Source organism: Myotis nattereri, assembly GCF_964212035.1.
Source record: "Myotis nattereri genome assembly, chromosome: 3".
Lineage (NCBI taxonomy): Eukaryota > Metazoa > Chordata > Mammalia > Chiroptera > Vespertilionidae > Myotis > Myotis nattereri.
Genome location: NC_138077.1, coordinates 194,007,572 through 194,026,748, shown reverse-complemented (window position 1 = coordinate 194,026,748; position 19,177 = coordinate 194,007,572). Strand labels below are relative to the sequence as shown.

The 19,177-nt window shown below is 47.8% G+C and overlaps 1 protein-coding gene across 1 annotated transcript in view; it reads right to left on the bottom strand.

Annotated features, from left to right (window-relative positions):
- The window catches only part of DLGAP3 (DLG associated protein 3), a 57,864-nt gene that overhangs the window by 21,214 nt on the left and 17,473 nt on the right, over positions 1-19,177 (bottom strand). Inside the window, exons 2-5 of the mRNA XM_081087094.1 lie at positions 16,482-16,564; positions 13,854-15,011; positions 9,542-9,747; positions 8,805-8,877 (exon numbers count right to left, since the gene is read on the bottom strand). Coding sequence (XP_080943220.1) covers positions 8,805-8,877; positions 9,542-9,747; positions 13,854-14,960 — 1,386 coding nt within the window. The 5' untranslated portion in view covers positions 14,961-15,011; positions 16,482-16,564. The remainder of the gene's footprint in view (positions 1-8,804; positions 8,878-9,541; positions 9,748-13,853; positions 15,012-16,481; positions 16,565-19,177) is intronic.

Genomic DNA, 19,177 nt, shown 5'->3' with positions numbered 1-19,177 from the left:
ATAGAGATATACACCATGTGGCAGGACAGAAATAACAGGTAAGGGATGGAGCCAAAATTATTAACTTTCAAGTTTCCAGGACTCTCCCACCTTCTGCCCACTAACTAGGGCTCTGGTTTGGCCTACTGGTTCCTTCCCTGCCCTCCACCTCTAAGGGAAGTTCAGCCATTGTTGGATGAGGTTCTTGTTTTCACTTTTTTAATCCTCACCTAAGGATATTTTTCCACTGATTTTTAGAGAGAGTGGAAGAGAGAGGGAAACACAGAGAGACATATCGATGTGAGAGAAACACATTGATTGGTTGCCTCCTGCACGAGCCCCGACCAGGGCCGGGGCCGGGAAGGAGCCTGCTACTGAAGTATGTGCCCTTGACCAGAATTCAACCCGGGGCCCTTTGGTCCGCAGGCCAATGCTCTCTCCACTGAGTGTTGTTCTTGTTTTTATTTCTGATATTTTGTGGTGCAGAATCCATAGTGTTACAAAAAAAAATTAATGCAACTAAGAAAAGAGCAAAACAAAAATTTTGTTCACAGAATCCTGTCACACAACACTGCACTAAGACTAAATATACCACGGAGGCTGCAGCTTCGTTTGCGTTATATGAGCAAACTGGCTCAAAGGAAAAAAAATAAAGGTAGGAAAAGGAAGTGGTCCAGTGGTAAGCTCTACATCCAGAGCACAAAATGGGTGCACATTTGACCCTGAGCTTCAGAGCAGCCAAAGCATCGAGGGGTACAGCCTATGGGTTGCCCACACGAGTTATGAAGTGAGACCAGCTGAACTCAAGTGCTGCCCCCCCCTACTTCTTAGCAGTGTGGCCTGAGAAAGTTAACGTTTTGGGGCCCCTGTCAAATGGGAATGCGAATGGTACCCTCTTCATGGTCTATTTGAAGGAGTAAAAAACAAAACAAAACAAAAAAACCCTGTGAGGCACTATGTGCAGATACTGGCACACAGTCAGCACTCAGTCAGTGGCAGGCAAAGGTCTCAGGGCCTGTCTGGTAAACACAGGCCCTAGCTCATGAGAACCACAACTCCTCCTGTCATGGAGCCCAAGAGAAATTCCCCCACGAGTGATTATGTAGAGGCCCTGGAATGAAGTCATGGACAAGGGCCTCAGTAGCATCCACGTGGTGAGTGTGACAGCAAGTATCCCATGGCGGCCGCTTGTGACATCTCTCAGCCTCGTGGCATCATATTTATGTGCGGTCCACAGAGGCCCAAAGGAGTGGCTTGCTCCATGTGTAAAATACAGCTCAGCGTTTCCATAACTTAGCCTCAAAAGCACAATATGCTACCACAAGATTCTACATCAAATGGAGGAGGAATTTTTCATCCCGTTCTACCAATGGGCAAATAAGGCCCAGAGAGGGAGATGAATTATCTAAGGATGCCCAACTTGTATGTGATAAAGCCAGTGAAGTGCCAGGTTTCCTGGCTCTCATGCCAGGCTGACTGAACCGCAGAATCTCCCAGAGAGCTTGTTAAACTGACACGAACTCAGGCCCGCACCTCAAGGATCTGGCCCCAGGGCTCTTCGACTCTATGCCTCTCTCTGCTTTGAAGCTCAGAGCCAAATTAACTGGAGATCCAAAACTCAGTGGTTCTAACGTGGGGCCATCATTTAAAAAAAGGACTGTCTGGACTGCTTTTGGCAGCTTTTTCTGAAGGAACTTTATTACAAGTGTACAGGAGTCATAGGCCATGGAAAAATCAATCCAGGATCCTGGGAAATTCGCCCACATTTGACTGGCATAAGCCCCACCCCTGGGCAGCTGTGGCTTCACCATGACTCGTGTGAGCCTCCCTCTCAGTTTCCTATCTGTGGGCCTCTGGGGTACCAAGGACCAGCAGTGGCAGGGTATTTCCTGAGGCTCAGGAGCTGATCTAACTCCTGCTACTTCTAGGCCAGGCTCAGGATACTCCCCCACTAGAACCAATCCAGCCCAGAGGGTCCCTCCTGGAGCAGAGAGCAATCTGTCTCCAGTCAGGAATCCAGTGATGGAAGAACTCTCACTTAGCGGCTTGTCTCTGTACCTCCAGCCCTCTTCTGTGTGTAAAGCACTTGGCATAATAACTGACATGCAGCAGATGCTCAATGCACATCAGCTACTATTATTAGTAGCAGGCGGTTCTTAAATCGCCATGGAAATACCTCTCAGAGACCTCTCTTTCCCAGGGGTTCTGAAGCTCTTGAAATCCCAACCATATGTTATCCCCACAATGAACTCTATGGCAAGGCAGAGAGAGAAAGGCTGAGAAGCTCCCTGGGGCCACACACCTCCCATCTGTACAGGCCAAGAGGAGTTTCTGGAGTTGAACAGGAGACCAGAACCCAAGGGAAATACAGAATCATATAGACTCTCAGAGGAATATTACACCTCAAGTTGGTCTTTACTGTATTACGATTATGAAATTGTAACATTAGACTTTGAATTCTCCTATGATTCCTGGACTGCCTTCCTCCCACCCTGCTCCTTCGCTCCCACTTTCAGAAGAGTCAAAGTCAAAAGAAACCTCTTGGGAAATAAGAACCTGAGCCTTTTCTCCAACCCAGATTCAGGCTCAATAAATATTTCCACGGGAGTGGGATAGTTAGAAGAAAATACTTTGTTGGGACTCATTGAAAATTGTCCGTGGTAGATTGTCCAATTGGGGGCTAGGCTGTACACTTTATATATGGCGTATAGTTTAGATAACCTTGAAAAACCCTCCCATTTCAAAACACTCTAAAACACCGGATAAAATATAACAAACGTTGCTTTATATGCATAGCTGAGCTCGCAAGAAAGCAAGGTAAGTCCCCAGGGGACAAAAGCAAAGAGGAAACTGGAAATTCAGAATATTAACTGTGTGAGCCAATGCTGCAAACAGCCTGGTGGAGGTGGAAGGCGAAGCGGGGGGGGGGGGGGGGGGGGGGGTTGCTGGTCTCAGTAATCAAAGGGCTTAGGTTTTAGCACCCACTTGGGGGCAGCTGTAAGGCTCTGGGCCCACATGAAGCACAGAACCAAATGAGAACCTGCATAAAAGTAGGAAAAGAGAAAACCTTTGATGAAAAGTAAACTAGGGAAAAATATTATTAGCACAGACTGATGAGAAGGAAGCTAGCCCATAGTCTAGGCACTGTGGGAAAGGGAAAGGAAGCAAACCTTTTAAGAATATGTACCTACAAGCTAATCTTCTCACAGACACAGGCTTCTGTGTCTGCATGGGCCTGCAGGGGCCAGACCCACCTAAATTAAAATTTAACATAAAATGGTCCCAGACCAAGAATTGTCTAATAGATGCCCAAAATATTTTCTGGGAGAACTACTCCTAACCCAGGCTCAGGATTCTCACAGATAAAGCTCCATTAAAGATGAGCTAATTTTTATTTTTCTGAAGACGAGCTAATATTAAACTGAGAGACAGACAACCTCTGACATGGCCCCTAATGATTTCCAACTGCTGGCATTCACACCCTTATGCATCCCCTCCCAGTGAGTGTGAACTAGACTCATTGGCCCACTACTAATTAATAGAATATGGCAGATACAATGGAATGTCACTTCAAAGATTTGATTACAAAAAGATTGTGGCTTTCATGTTGGATACCTTCTCTCACTCTCTCTCAGAGCCTTTGTTCTGGGGAAAGTAAGCTGTTATGTTGTGAGTAGCCCTATGGTGAGTCCCACATGTCAAGAAACTGATGCCTCTGGCCAAAAGCCTGCAAGATCTGAGGGCTGTCGACAGCAGATCTTCCTCCAGTCAAGCCTTAAATGACTGCAGCTTTGCTAACACCTTGACTGGAGCCCGTGAGACACTGACCCAGGTGGCACTCAGCTATGTTGTGCTCAGATTTCTGGCCCACAGAAACTGTGAGGTAAGAAATATTTGTTATTCTAAGACACTGTGCTTGGGATAACTCATTATGTAGCGATATGTAACTAATACAAACTATGACACAAACAAGAACTAAACTTTCTGAGAATTCAAGGTTTACCTGTAACAGCAGCTAGTGTTACCTTAGCTCAAACAGATTAGCTTTTAAACTATGCTTAAAATTTCTAAAACTTAAAAGATAAAACTGAAAATATAAGAAGAGACTAAAAGCTTTGGGGGAAAAAACTATGAAGATTTAAAAAGGAACCAAATCAGATTTCTAGAAATGAAGAAAAAAAAAAGACAGTGAAATTAAAAACGTGATGAATTAAACAGTAGATGAGACACAACTGAAGAAAAATTTAGTGAACCTGAAGATACCTCTGAGAAACTTACCAGATAGGAGCACAGAGAGGCAAAGAGGTGGAAAAAATGAAGGAGAGGTTAAGACACGTGGAGGAAAGAATAAGAAGTCCCACATACAACTAATAGGACTCTCAGAGGAGAGACCAGATAGAATTTGGAAGAGGCAATACGTGAAGAGATAATAATGATGGTAGTTGAGAAATTTCTAGACTTCTAATTTCAGGCATGACAGAGAAAGGAGAACACCAAATCCTATCCCACATGGAAAAAACTGCCAAAAACAATTATTTCATCACTCTGAAAATCAATCAAAGAAGCATTTATCAATAAAAAGTACTGAACTTTGGGTAAGAACAGCATGAATCTGTGGTATCCTTGCCTGGAGCTGCGCCCATTACCCCCAGCTCCCAGCTCTATTAGTTGCAATAGTTCAACAAGGGTGGAGCAGGCTGTGAAAACTAGCTGTTTCAGTGCTAATGGCGAAGGGACCTCACCTAATTGGAGCATCGTCCGTAGACTGGAGTGTCAAAAACAGGAATAGCCAGCAGCATTGGGAGGCTGAGGTTTTGGCACTGTTTGGGGCAAGCTATGGACTGGCAGACTAACCAGAAATTTAATGGGGAGTTCCAGGTGGGGGGTGAGATAGCCATAAGCAATTTGATAAGCTCTCCACATATCCTGGGTTAACTAGAGGCTGGGTGCATGCACACCAGAAACCAGAGAGGCCCTGAGTCAATGGAGTCTGTCCACATGTGCAAAGGAAACACAAGAGAGCCTGGTGAAAAGTATAAGCCAGGGCAGACCTGAAAACAGTCTGGAGATTATACTTCCCAGGCCATCCATGGAATCATAGCAGAGAGAAGAAGTCTTACTGGTGTGTGGTTTTGAGCATAGCCTCTCACCAATTTCTGGCTGAACAGTAAGCTATGCAGACTCAGGAGCAACCCCTGGGAAACCAGGCTTAAAAATAAAAACAAGAATAAAACTGATGGAGACAGGAGAGTTTGCATTTGGCAGGAAAGGTGGATTTTACATATTTAGTCTTGAGATTAACAAATAAACAAAACAATAACAACCTTCGAGAGGTAAAGTAAGAATCTAGAGTTGCTATAATATATTACCTAAAATGTTTAGTATTCAACAAAAAATTATGAAATATTCAAATAAATAAGAAAATTTGCCCAAATGTTTGATTGATCAAAGACTACAAAGCAGCTATTATAAATATGTTCAAAGAAGTAAAGGCAGTCATGTTGGAAGATTTAAAGGAAAGCACTGCAACAATGATTTAATGAACATAAAATCCTAACAGAAAGCTAGAAATTATTTTTAAAAGAAGAAAAAAATAAACAAATGAAAATTCAGAAGCTGAAAAGTACAATAACGGAAATGAAATAATTTATTAGGAGGGCTCAGAATAAGAAATAATCAGTAAGCTTGACGCTTGATCATTACAAATTACCCAATCTGAAAAATAGAGGGGAAAAACACTAGAAATGAACAGAGACTCAGAGACCTATGGGACAACATTAAGTATACCATGTACATGTAATGAGAATTTCAGATGAAGAGAGAGATAAAGGGGAAGAAAAAATATCTGAAGAAATAATGGCCAAAGAAGTTCAATGAACCCAAAGTGGTTTAAACCTAGAGATCTCTATCCAGGCACATTACAATCAAAATGTTGAAAGTTGAAGACATTAATAGCAGCCAAGAGAAAAACAATTCATCACATACAGAAAAACAATATGATTAACAACTTGCTTTTCATCAGAAGCTATGACCTCTGAAGGCAGTAGAAGAGTACAAAGTGCTAAAAGAAAAAAAAACTGTCAACCAGGAATTCTAGATCAGCAAACTATCTTCCAAAAATGAAGTAAAAATGCATTGCCAAATAAATATAGAATAATAACTGCCGGCCACTGTGATATTTGGTGGGAAGAAAAATGAAGAAAACTCAATCGACCCAAAAGAAGGCAGCAAAGGAGTAAAGAAGCATCGCCCAGGCCAGCCGGCCAGCATGGCTCAGTGGTTGAGCGTCAACCTATGAACCAGGAGGTCAAGGTTGGATTCCAAGTCAGGGCACATGCCCGGGGTTGCAGGCTCCATCCCCAGTAGAGGGCGTGCAGGAGGCAGGCGATCAATGATTCTCTCTCTTCATTGATGTTTCTATCTTTCTCTCCCTCTCCATTTCTCTCTGAAATCAATAAAAATACATTAAAAATAAAAAGAAGCATCACCCAAACAGCAGGATACATAGAAGGCACAGGTAAGATGACAGAAATAAATCCAAGCATATCAGTAAATCACAATAAATATAAATGTACTACACTCTCAAGCAATTGTCAGAATGTAGATAAAATAAAATCTAGCTATGAGCTATTTACAAAAGATATACATAAAACACAAGGAGACAAAATTCTTTTGAAACACGGAAAAAGAATGTTCTGGGAAAATACTAAACCAAAACATAGACTTAAGGGCAAAAAAAATTATTATAGATAATAGAATGACACCTCTAGTGCGTTAAACCTGTTTCTTCTTCTGTAAAGCAAAGATTATAAGCTATACCTCCCAGGAGAAATATGAAATGTATACACAAAGTGCTAAGAAGAAAATAAAGAACAGAAAAGAGGAATAGGAAATTTTGGGGTAGGAAAGGACTAAAATTTAGATTTTACAACATTTGGGGAAATACTTGAAAGGACTGAGGGAGAGATCCAGGCAGAAAGAACAGTAGATGCAAAGGCTCAGAGGAGCAACAAGGGGACCAGTATGGCTGGAGCAGGTGAGGGGAGGGAACAGTGCGAGAGAGGAACTCAGAGGTAGCAAGGGCCAGATGATGCAGGGCCTTATATGTCATAGTAAAGTCCTTGAATTTTCCTCTAAGTAAGGTGAGGGTTTTGAGTGCGTATAATTCTATTTTTAAGTGATTGTTCTGACTATATTGAGAGAGAGCAAGTGCAAGAGACACACTAGAAGGCAGTGCAACAGTCCAGACAAAAGAACATGGTGACTGGACCGGAGTGGTGACAGTGGAGGCAGTGGGGAGCGGTGGGATCCTGGGTGCACTTTGAGGGTGGTACCAAAAGGATTTGCTGCAAGACTGGATGTGGGATGGGAGAAAGAGAAGGAAGTCAAGACTGACTCAGGTTTTAGAGCAGAGCTCCTGGAAGGATAAAGTTGCCAGGACCTGACATGGAGAAGACATTGGATGGAGAGGAAATTTGGGGGGAAAGGGTATCGGCGGTTTAGTTGTAGACATCTTGATTTGAGATGTCTACTAAATATCCAAGTAAGATTTTAATATACCATTAGATATACATGCCTGGCATTTAGGGGACTGTTTGAGCTGGAAATATACATTTGGGAGTTACCAGGCTCTCGATAATAATCAAAGCCATGAGCCTGGATGACAGGAGCTCACCTAAGAAGTAAGTGTAGAGAGAAATACAAGAACTAAGCCCTGAAAAACTCCAGTGTTCAGATTCTGGAGAGTTGTAGGCACAGACTGAGAATAAGCAGTCAGAGAGAGACGAACCTAAAAGGTGTGGTGTCCTCAAAGCCAAGTGAGTAAGGTGTTTCTCGGGAAGGAGAGAGTCATCAGCTGTGTTAGATGCTGCTGATGGGTCAAGTAAAACAAGAATTGTGTGTTAACAAGTGGCTTTAGCCACAGAGGCTGGGCTGATGTGAAAAGACAGCTGTGCCAATCAGATTCCCTGATTCAGGAAATGTAACAGAGACGCTGAGAGACTGCAGCAGCCGACAATAGGAGCCAATGGGACAGCCTTTGGCATTGCCTTTGCGTTGCTTTTCCCCCCAGCAAACAGTCGAAACAGCTAACCTTTATGGGCTGTTGGCTCTGTGCCAAGAACACTATTATGATGTCTATTTTTAAATAGGAAAAATGGGGCTCAAAAAAGTCAAGTAACTTGCCCCAGGTCACTCAGCTTGGTAAGCAGCGGAGCTGGAATTCAAACCCCTCTCATGCATTTAATTACTAAACTGCATTGCTTCCCTTTAGTCAGGGGAAATTCTACACTTAAATATAGAACTCAAAATTATAAAACAGCAATTTGGGGCCAGGTACCTGGGGTTTGCATACATTTTCTCACTGAATACTCACAAAGCCCCTGCGAGAGAAATACCACTACTCTTGTCATTTTACAGATGAGAAAACAGGTCTTGAGAGAACGTCTTGCTGGTGGTCCCACGGGGGCAGGTGGCGGGGAAAGCCCTCAAGCCCAGATCATCTGAGACTGCAGCTCTGCCTGTCCCATCTGTACAACCAATCCTGCCTTTTGCAGGGGGTGGGCTTGGAGCAGCCAGGCCAGGGCAGGGCTGGAGGACTGAGAGAACTGAGGGTGCTCTTACAGGCTCATCACTTTGAGGACACTTGGTTTTTAAGGATGACTCTGAGATCCCCAATCTAAGTCAGTTCCAGGAGTCCCAAGGCCGGCTTCCCAGTGCCCCCAAAATCAGACCTGCACTCTCTCCCTGGCCAGACCTTTGATTTTAAGGCCAGGACTGAATCCCCTTCCCACCCTTTCCTCCAGGCATGCTGGGCCTCCCCCTACCTGTCCGGTGGTGAGGGAACGGCTGTAGCCAGGGATGGAGCTCCGGGGATGGATCCGGGGTGGGACGCAGCAGCTGGGAAAGGTCAAAATTCCAGATTCAGAATGGGGGTCTGTGAGGAGGCAGGGGAGGGGAGTGAGAGGATTGGGGGCCCTGAGCAGGTTCTACCCCTCAGAAACCCCCAGACAAGATCCCACAGAAGACTCCTGGGTAAAGGGACTCTCCCAAAGAGGCACTCAGATAGGGATTATCAGAAGGACCCCTTCTTTCTTTTCTTAGTATAATTATATATTTTTTTTTAATTTAAATTCTTAATTGTTTAAAGTATTGCATAAGTCTCTTTGGAACAGCGGTTCTCAACCTGTGGGTCACGACCCCTTTGGGGGTCGAACGACCCTTTCACAGGGGTCACCTAAGACCATCGGAAAACACATATATAATTACATATTGTTTTTGTGATTAATCACGATGCTTTAATTATGTTCAATTTGTAACAATGAAATTGGGGATCACCACAACGTGAGGAACTGTATTAAAGGGTCGCGGCATTAGGAAGGTTGAGAACCACTGCCTTAGAAGGACCTCTTCTTTCTATGGAGCAGACTGATACTCCCCAGTTGAACCTTACACAGGGAGCAGACTGGTACTCATTCTACACACACCTCCTGCAGGGACCCAGTATCAGCTCCCCATTCCCTCTGCCCACCACCCTCCCCTCCCCTTCCCTCCCAGTCCTTACTTGATCCGGGCCTGGTCCACACTGGAGGAGCGGCGGGAGGCAAAGCGCCGGGCCAGCGCTTTGGGAGATGTCTTGGGACTGCCATCCGAGTCTCCACTCTCCTCATCCCCCATGGCTTTGATGTAGCTGCCGCTCCGCATCCTGCGACAGGGGATCTCTCCATCCTTGCCCCCAGTGGGGTAACCCCCCCAATCATCTTGCGGCACCTGCAGGAACAGGGGCCTCTGTCTCTCAGACACATCCCTACTGAATCTGAGGCCAGGACACTCTTCTGCACTGCCAGTGGGAGGCGCTCCACCCTGGCTTGGGCAGGCCACACTCGGGAGCGTGCAGATTCAGAGCAGGAGGCAGACCTCCCTTCCGGGAGATGCCTCATTATCCTGCATGGACCTGGTGCTACTTAATTGAGGGCCACCTAGAGCAGCGGTCGCCAACCGGTGCTCCGTGAGGTCCGAAAGGTTGGTGACCGCTGCCCTAGAGAGTCTGGGTGGACAGTGACATGTAGGTGCCAAAAGGTCAAAGATCAGAGACCAAAGTGACCTCTGCCAACCCACCCTCATCAGCGAAGTGTCACCTGACCTCAGTCACCTTTCACCTTTCCTGGTCTTTCACCCTCATAAGCTGCTTATATCCCCAAATCTCCCTCCCTCCTCCCTTTCCTCTGTGAGGAGCCATAGAGGGTTTTAGGAGGGGAGTGACATCAGCTTTGTGTTTCAGAAAGAGCATTTTAACAGTCCAAACAGGATGGATTGTGAGGGCCAGGAGTAGGGCAGAGGCGCAAGTGGCAGAAGAGACCAATTAGGAGGCTGATGCTGTTCTCCAGGCAAGCGATGATGAGGCCTAAATTAAGACAGTGGCAATGAGGGGAAGAGGAGATGGAAATGAGAGGTGTTGAGGAGCATCAGTGAGCCTGACTAGATGTGGGGGGTGAGGGGGCAGGGAAGAGTTGAGGATGACTGGAGGCTGCTGGCTGAGGACCTGGGGGATGGTGCTGCCGCTCACTGAGCCACAGAATCCCAGAGAAACAGGTGGGGGAAGGTGAAAGCTCAGGGTTGCGCATGGTGAGTTTGGCAGAGGACTGTCAAACAGGTGGTTGGATGTTTGGTTCTGCAATTCCATGGAGAGATCTGGGCTGGAGACAAACGTGTGGGAGTCGTGGGCAGCAGCTGAATCCACAGGAGTGAATGAAAGTACCCAGAGGGGAAAAGAAAGAGCTGGGGAGGAATTGCTGACATTTAAAAGGGGCCTGCAAAGAAGGGAAGAGGAGCCTGTGAAGTCACCTGAGAAGGAGTGGGCAGAGGGGTAGGAGGGAAGTCAGGAGAATGACATGTCGTGGAAACAGGAGACATTTCAAGAATAAAAAGAGTTGATAATGTCAAATGTCAAGTGCATTCAGAGGTTAGTAATTCAAGCTCAGGAGTTAAACAGATCTAGGTTCAAATTCTGGGCCCGTGACTTGCTAGCTAGGTGACCTTGAGCAAAACTGATCAATCTCTAGGCCTGTTTCCTCATCTGTGAATTGGTAGTGATAATTATGCCTACATCGCAGGGTTGATGGGAAGGATAAATGAGCCGTATAGAATGTCAGCACATAGTAAGTGCTCAATATGTGTTAACTATTATTATTATAAGCATTGGAAGGTACCTTTCAAGGAAGGCTGGCAAGAGACCACTGTCAGGACATTTAAAATCCCTTTTTAGATGTCAGTGGATTCCTCTCCAGACTGTAGTAAAGGAGAGGATGAAAAGAAGTGAAGAAGTGGGGTCTATGGTCTAAAAACCTGGATATGAAGGGAAGTTAGGCGGTGGAAGGGGGAATAATGTTGATGAAAAATGTGTGGTTGTTTTTTTGTGTGTTTTTTTGGATGAGAGACTTGGCATGTTTTCAGGACCGGTGAAAAAGCCCGCAAAGATAGTCTTTAAATGTGGGGAGAGGGGGTACAGACAGTTCGGGGATGGAGGGGACCCTGGGGAGACAGGCTTAAGCCCACTAGAGGTATCAGCCCAGGATGGGTGGTCCTGGCATCTCATGAGCCAAGAAGGAAGGGATGAGGGTGGCTGGGGATCTACATGAGTGGGCTGACAGAAAAGCGAGGGAGTCCATGCTGGTTGGCTTACACTGTAAAGAATGAGTGTAAATGAAGGTGTGGGGGAGACAGTTGGGGCAGGGAGGGAAGATTTAAAACACCTATGATAAAAATAAAAACACAACAACAACAGGTTAAATTGGGGTGGGACTGGAGGTCTGAGGGGTCAGGGTTCAGGGGAGGGACACAGACTCTGGGATGAAGCTTGGTTAAAGGTCAGAGACCAGGGGTGGGATGGGACCCCATGAAGGAACCCACAAGAGACAGGGTTGAGGGAGAGCTGGAGACTGGTGAGAGGAACAGGGTCTCAATAAAAGGGCTGGGAATCCATCAAAGACACCCACTCTGATGGGGTCAGCTTCTCATTTTTGTGTCAGGGGAACACCAAGCTGTCTGGAGGGTCCCTGCATCCCCTGGTCCTCCCCCAAATGGGTTCAGACCTCCTAGTCATAAGATGCCCTAGAACCCCAGGCCCTGATGGATCATTCCCCTTCTCCATACTCTACAGAGAGGAGCCACAGGCAGGCAGAGAGAGGCAGGCTAGCAGATGGGAAAGCCAGGGCGCGCTCTGTCACACTGCAGGGCTCCCACTCCGTAGCCGTAGCCGCTGCTGCAGGACACTGTGAGGTGCATATTAACAAGGAAGCCCCCAGGGAGGTCAGGGCAGCCCTGGAGTAGCAGCAGGGAGCAGCGGAGTGGTGGCGAGGCTCCAGAAATGACGAGGGCTCGGTGATGGGAGAAGGGTCAGTACTCCCTCCTTGGCCCTTTCTGTTGGACCCTTCAACTGCAGCTTAGAGAACCTCTCTACCCAGGGAGGGGGCAATCCAAGGCCAACCCAGAAGTCCTGAATCCCAGCAGTCTCCAACCTCCCTTCTGCCTCCCACCACTTCTGGCTTCCACTGTGACCCATTTGTTCCTTTGAGCTTTCATGAGCTCTCCACCCAGGAGAGTCCCTAACGTGTGAACAACTTAACAGTAAGACCAGTGACACCCAAGAGACACATGCAAGCTCAGTTCCCATCCCTCTGACGGTGCTGTGGTCTCTTCCTGAAATGCCCTCAATCCACTTCTGCACTGAGATTCAGCTTAGAGGACATTCTTCCCAGAACTGCTGGCCACCATCACCCCGGGGCAGGCGAGACGCCTCCTCTGTGCCCTCTCCCGTCCCAGCCTTCTTTCACTGTAAGCTAAGCGATCTGCTGCCTTATCTGTCCCACCTCTAAACAGCTCCTCGCAAGCAGCATCTGTTTTCATCTTTGTATCCACAGGAAATGCTCACTGAATGAATGGCTGCGGATTAACTATATGGAATGTGGGCTTGGGAGGTAACCCTAAGTCTGCTGGACTTCAGAATTTGTATTGACTTTTCCTCCTAAAACTATGGGAAGGCTCAAGAAAAGAGTTCAGGGGGGATGTGAGGGGTGTCTGAGTTAGAAAAGAGGAAGGTTGATGGTGAGATGAGCCCTGACCCCATCTCAGTAAGAAGATGGCGAGTGGACAGTGTGGGATGGATGAAGGCTCCATAAGAAGAAGGGGTCAGAGCTTTTAGCCTCATCTGCAGAGACCGTGGACCATGGGGAGACCGGATGGGGACAGCAAGCCAGCTATTAGCTACACCAATCCAATCCCAGGAAGCCCTGTTCCTGGCTCAGACTCCAGTGTGTCCCCCAGCCTAGGAAAACCCAGGGGACAGGCTCCCAGGGCTCTTCCACAGCCTCACGGGTATCCTACCACAGGCACCCCAGAATGACAGACTCCACAGAGGGACTTTCTAGAAATGACCTTCATATTCAAACAATATCTGGACCACCCAGATTTGAGAGAAGGCCTGGGACAGGAGAGCTACTTCCCAACTGCTGACCTCCAATCTTAAGGGACGCTACAACCAGGGAGCACCATGCTGTCCTGTCCACAGCCTACCCTCAACCTCATTCTGCTCCAACCTCACAAGACAGGCCAGCACAGCTTGTCCAAAACAGCAAGTTAAGAGGAAGCCCTCCTGGCACTGCCACACATCGTCAAAATCAAAGGGCCGCTTCATTGCACAAATGGAGAAACCGAGGTCCCAAAAGTGGCTCAGGGTCTTACAGAATGAAGCAGGGCAGAACCTCCCTGCATCTAGACCCTCTATCATGGCAACAGCTGGCTCCCATCCAACCCTTTCCAGAGCTTACTGGGTGACAACACTATGAGGGCATCTGTTCCCCACCCCCACCAAGCCTCACCTGCAGATAATGATAAGTCCTGGTTTTGGCCTTGGCCTCCGGACCCAGGAGCCCCTTGCCTGGCCCGGCCCCTGGGTATCCATCCCGGCCCTGGCTCACCATCATGGTATGCCAGGCATTTCGCTTAACCGATTGTCCATCCAGTGACATGGACATGCCAGTGCAGGCCAGACAGCGGCCTTCCGACCCGCCTGAGCGCCCCTTGAAGCTCAAGTCCCGGTAGGACCCATCTGGAGCCTCCAAGCAGAAGGGACCACCTGGCTCCCCAGGAGGCCGCCCACCCGCTAGGAAGCCGCTATCACTGTCCAAGTTGTCGTCGGAGCTCCACCAGCCACCGGCCTTGGCCTGGTGCCGCCCATCGCCCTTGCGGTCCTTGCTCTTGCTCCTCTTGCCATGCCGGGACTGGTGGTGGTGGTGGTGGTGATGGTGGTGGTGGTGGTGGGAGGTGTGGGGGCCTCCGGAGCCTGGGCCAGGGTAGCTGTCTCCCCCAGAGCCACCTCTTCCATCAGCCTTGGGCCCATTGTAGTCCCGCTTCCCCGGGGCCTCCAGAGAGTGGGACTTGGCAAAGAGCTTCTGCACGGAGTGAACAAGGTGCCGGATGCGGCTGGGGCTCTCGCTGCGGGCCTCTGGGGCAGAGCCAGACCCCGGCCCAGGCCCGGGCCCGGCCCCTGCTGGACCTCGCTGGTAAGGTAGCGTGTGGAAGCCATCTTGCTGAACTGGCAACTGCTTTTCAAACTGGTCCAGGAGTGTAGGAGGCAGGCGGGGGGCACCCTTGCCCTGTGGGTGGCCCACACAGTCTTCACAGGTGTCGAAGGGGCCCTGGCCGGGGTACATCCTGGGGAAGGTGCTGCTACCCCCCCCAATTCCAGTTCCCCCTGGCCCTCCCTCAGGGCCTACCGATGGCCCCTCACTCAGGCTCAGGGGCCCTTCCGGAGAAAGGTGTCCCAGGCCAGCTCTTGGGGCACAGAAGCGGGGCTCGGTGGAGAAGGCCTCCCCGGAGCCCAGCAGGTACGGGGCCCTGGCAGCTGGGCCCACGTCCATATGCTGCTGGTCAGCAAAGCGGGTTGGGCGGGGATGGCTGCCTCGGTCGCCATGGTAACCCCTCATGGCCTCAGCAAGGGCTCTTCATAGTGTTGGGGGCCAGGCCCCAAGAACCTCCTAGGAGACAGGGAGAAAAGGGATTCAGACTGAACAATAGGCCACTTCACCTAAAACTATCTTTTATTAGGATTCTGGTATCCCTTTAGGTAATGCGTATCAATTTATGGAGATTAATTATACTATCTTTCCACAAATGGACTTAAAGTCCTTAAAAGAATCATGCTAGACAAAGACACTCACAAGGGCACAAAATAATACTGTCATTCATCAAATGCTGCAAATCTGATAAATATTTATTCACAAAAGGAAATGCCTGCAGCCAAATGGCTGTGTTTTTTTTAAAAGAAAAAAAAAATCCCAGGGTTACCAGAAATGAAAGGATACCCAAACAGATGTACAAAACATTCAAAGAAACCAGTCATTAAGTGAACTGGCTTTTAACAAGCTGACTTTAGGCAAATTGATCCAGGGACACACCCTCTGACCTATCCCTACCCACTTCCACTGCTGTGAAGAGCCAGGCTCCAGGGTCACAACTCCCAGCAGCAATAACCAAAGAGAATATACAGACCCAAATCTAAATATCCAGCTTGATTATGCAGGAAAACCCCTCCCCTTCCTTTCACACCCAGTTCCTTCCATCTGGCTGCAGGCTCATTCTCCCTCTCCCCAAGACTGAGGTAGGAAGGAATAACCTAAGATGACTCCTTTCCTCTTCCGGATTTCAAATATCCCCCCCTGGAATTTCCCCTTCGGCCTGTTACCCCTACCTGCCACCCCCATTCCACTAAAGGGGAATCATGAAGGGTGCAGAGACCATAAATGGGAGGAATGCTGGCTGTACAAGGCAGCATCTGAATCCTAAACTGGGATTGGGACCCAGGAGTTCCGCCTCCCAGGAACAGTGGACTCGCAGGGCAGGGAGTGATGGAGAGAAAATGTTGAAAGCAGTGCCCCTGGCCCCCTTCCCAGGCTTGCCACGGCTACAGGACAGAGAGGTCAGCTCTCAGCAAGAACTGCCTCCAATCAGGACTCCAGAGCTGCCAGGACAGGAGCTATGGCAGGAGGGGGTGACAGCAGGAGGAACAGGGACTGAGATGCTGGCAGACGGCGCCCTCCCTCATCCCAGACCAGGCTCCTGGGCCATCTGCTGACCAGGAGGGGATGACAGCATCAAAGACTCCAGACAACAGCCCCTTCAAGGCTCATCCTCCCTTGCTCCCCACCCACCACCTCCTAATATCCATCGTGTTTCAGCCTTCCTCCAGATCCTACTCACAGCTCATCGCCTACTATTTCCCAAGCACTTGCTATGTACCAGGTGCTGTGCATAATATTCTCTATTCCCACTGAAATCCTGTGTGTCGGTATTATCCACATCTACCTGTGAGAAGACCGAGCTCAAAAGGTAAGACACAAAGCCAGTGAGTGGGTGAGTCACTTTAAATCAAGATTCAAACTCAAGTTAATTCTGGTTTGAGAACCTCGATCTAATCCCCATCTCCCCAACTCTCCTACCAGACTCACCATCCTGGGTGTCCCATCCTTGGCGTCAGGATCCTCACCACCAGGCAGAATCCTAACTTCAGAAGGCTCAGGACCACTGGCTCCTGATGAAAAAGAAAAGGATGGTGAAGAGAGCAAAGGACAGAGTCTCCCAGAGTCCTCAGAGAACCAGCCTCTGGCTTTGCCCATCTCCGTTCCCAACCCCCCCAAACCAGGACTGATTGTATCTCCCATGATGCAGAGCCTTTGGACCCCTAGGGAAATGTGGTTGGCTTCATTATGCAAATACATGGAAATGAGCTTACAGGTTGGACTATCTCCAACTGCAGGTGTCTTAGTGATCTGTCCATGGTGCTGAGCCACTGCATTTTCATTGCCCTCCAATATGATTCCATTCCACTAAATTTTGTTCAGCTGCTACCATAAACCAGATTCTGAGTGAGAAGTGTATAAAGGTGATGTAAGTGTGATCCCTATCATCGAGGGGCTTATAATCTAACAGGGGAACAACCTCTTACATAACAGGGTTATTTTAGGTTGTATTTTCACACAAACTGGTCCCTCCTCCTAGAATTTCCTTTCATCCACCTCCCTATCCCAACCCTTCCCCTTTCCCACTTGCTCATATTAAGCCCCACCTTCCCTCAAAGACTTTCTGTACTCTTATTCTGGGTTATGCCTCTCTATTGGGCTTTTATAACACCCCGGGTTCCCCATGAAAGCAGCTATCATACTGCATAGAAATTGTCTGCTTCCGTTTCTGTCTCCCCCCAACTAGAATGTGGTCTTCTGCAGGGTAGGAACCAAATGCTATTTATCTCTGGATCTCTAGCACCTAACTCAGGGCTTTGCCCAGAGCAGGTCCTTAATAAATATTCACTGTGTAGATGAATAAATGACTGTGCTGGAAAGAGGTACCAAGATGCTAGGATAGTTCAGATGAGAGCAAGACCAGATGCAATAGGGAGAAATTGAGGAAGACTTCCCAAGGCAGAGTGTGTTTGAGATGGGAACAAGATGGCCCTCCCAGCTCCAGTCTCAGATCACTGTGTGTTCCACAGACAAAGGTGGGGCAGGAAGATAGAACTCCCAGTGGTGGAAATAACAGGCACAAAGGCAGAAGAGGGGGCCAAATAAGGAATTCTGAGGGATGGGGTAGGAGGGTTCCAGCAGACATTTAAGGTTTGGCTAATACTTTCAAGAGGTGGGAGAGAGAGAGTCAGAAAGAAAGACGACTCTAAATTTTGCAACAGCCGTGACTGGAAGACTAATGATGCCATTATTAGGCACAGGGATATCAGGGAGAAGAGCTAGCTTTTCGGACATGATTAATAGTAATGGAGGAGCCCTGGCTGGTGTTGGTAAGTGGTTAGAGCATAGGCCCAAAGGGTCTCAGGTTTGATTCCCTGATGAGGTCAGGTGTGATCAATGTGTCTCACATCGATGTTTCTCTCTCTCTCTCTCTCTCTCTCTCTCTCTCTCTCTCTCTCCCCTCCCCCCCCCCCAAACCAATGGGAAAAATATCCTCGAGTGAAGATTAACACACATGCAGAAAAAAGACTGTACTGATATAGATTTAATTACATAGGCTTTCTCCTTTGTATTATGTTTTACAATCACATTCCTCCTGATGCCATCTTATTACTAAACATAATCAATAAGAAGGAAAAACAAAGAGGAGATTAATAATGTGATCCATCACCAAGTCCTCTGGATTTTGCTTCCTAACAATAGATCTGCCCACTTATTTCCATATCCACCAAATCACTGTTAGCTGAGTAGCTAAAACTCACTCTCAACCTCCTTTCCCAGCCTCCCTTGGAACTAGAGGACATATCATTCACTTTTGGCTAATGAAATGTATATAAAAATCGAATGAGTGTTTCTAAGGAAGATTTGGCCTTTGTGATAAAAAGGGTGAAGCTTGCTAGTATCATCTTTTCTTCTTGGCTTGAATACAACCAGGATGCCAGAGCTAGGGCAGCTGTCTTGACAACAGGAGAGAAAAGCCTAGAGAATTGCAGAAATGCTAGTCTTGGAGTCATTGAGCCTGGGAACCAACACAAGCAGTTCCCTTCCTCCAGGACTAAATGTGGTAAGAAATAAACTCCTCTTTATTTAAATCACTGTTGGCCAGATTTCCTGTATTTGCAGCAGAAAGCACTGCTAACTAAATCCAACTACCTCCGAAACATCACCTCCTGACTAGATGTCTGCAAAAGCTCCTAACTGCTGCCCCTGCTTCTATTCTTACCCTGATCCAATCCAAATGGTCATTTGATAACACAAACCTGATCATGTCACTTCTCTGCTTAAAACTGTTCATTGGCTTATTGATGTTCTTAAGATAAAACACCCTAACCTGTCCAACAAGGCCTGCAGGTCTGGCCCTTCCTACTTTTCCACCTCCTCTCACAACACGCTCCCCCTTACTTGCTTTGCTCCAGCCAGGCCAGTCTTTTGCAGTCCCAGGATCCCTCCCATCATGGGGCCTGTTCCCCCTGTCCAGAAAGCTTTGCCTGCCCACCTCTGCCTTGCTAACTCCTACACACCCTTCAGATCTCAGCCCAGTTGTTGCTTGCTCAGGGAAGCTTTCTCTGGCCTCCCTGACTAGGTCAGATCCCCCTGCTGTTTGCTCTCAAGGCACTATGGGCCTGGATAGCTCTTAAATCATTACCATTTTCAATTTGAGTGATGCAGAGATTGTCTGTCTCTCC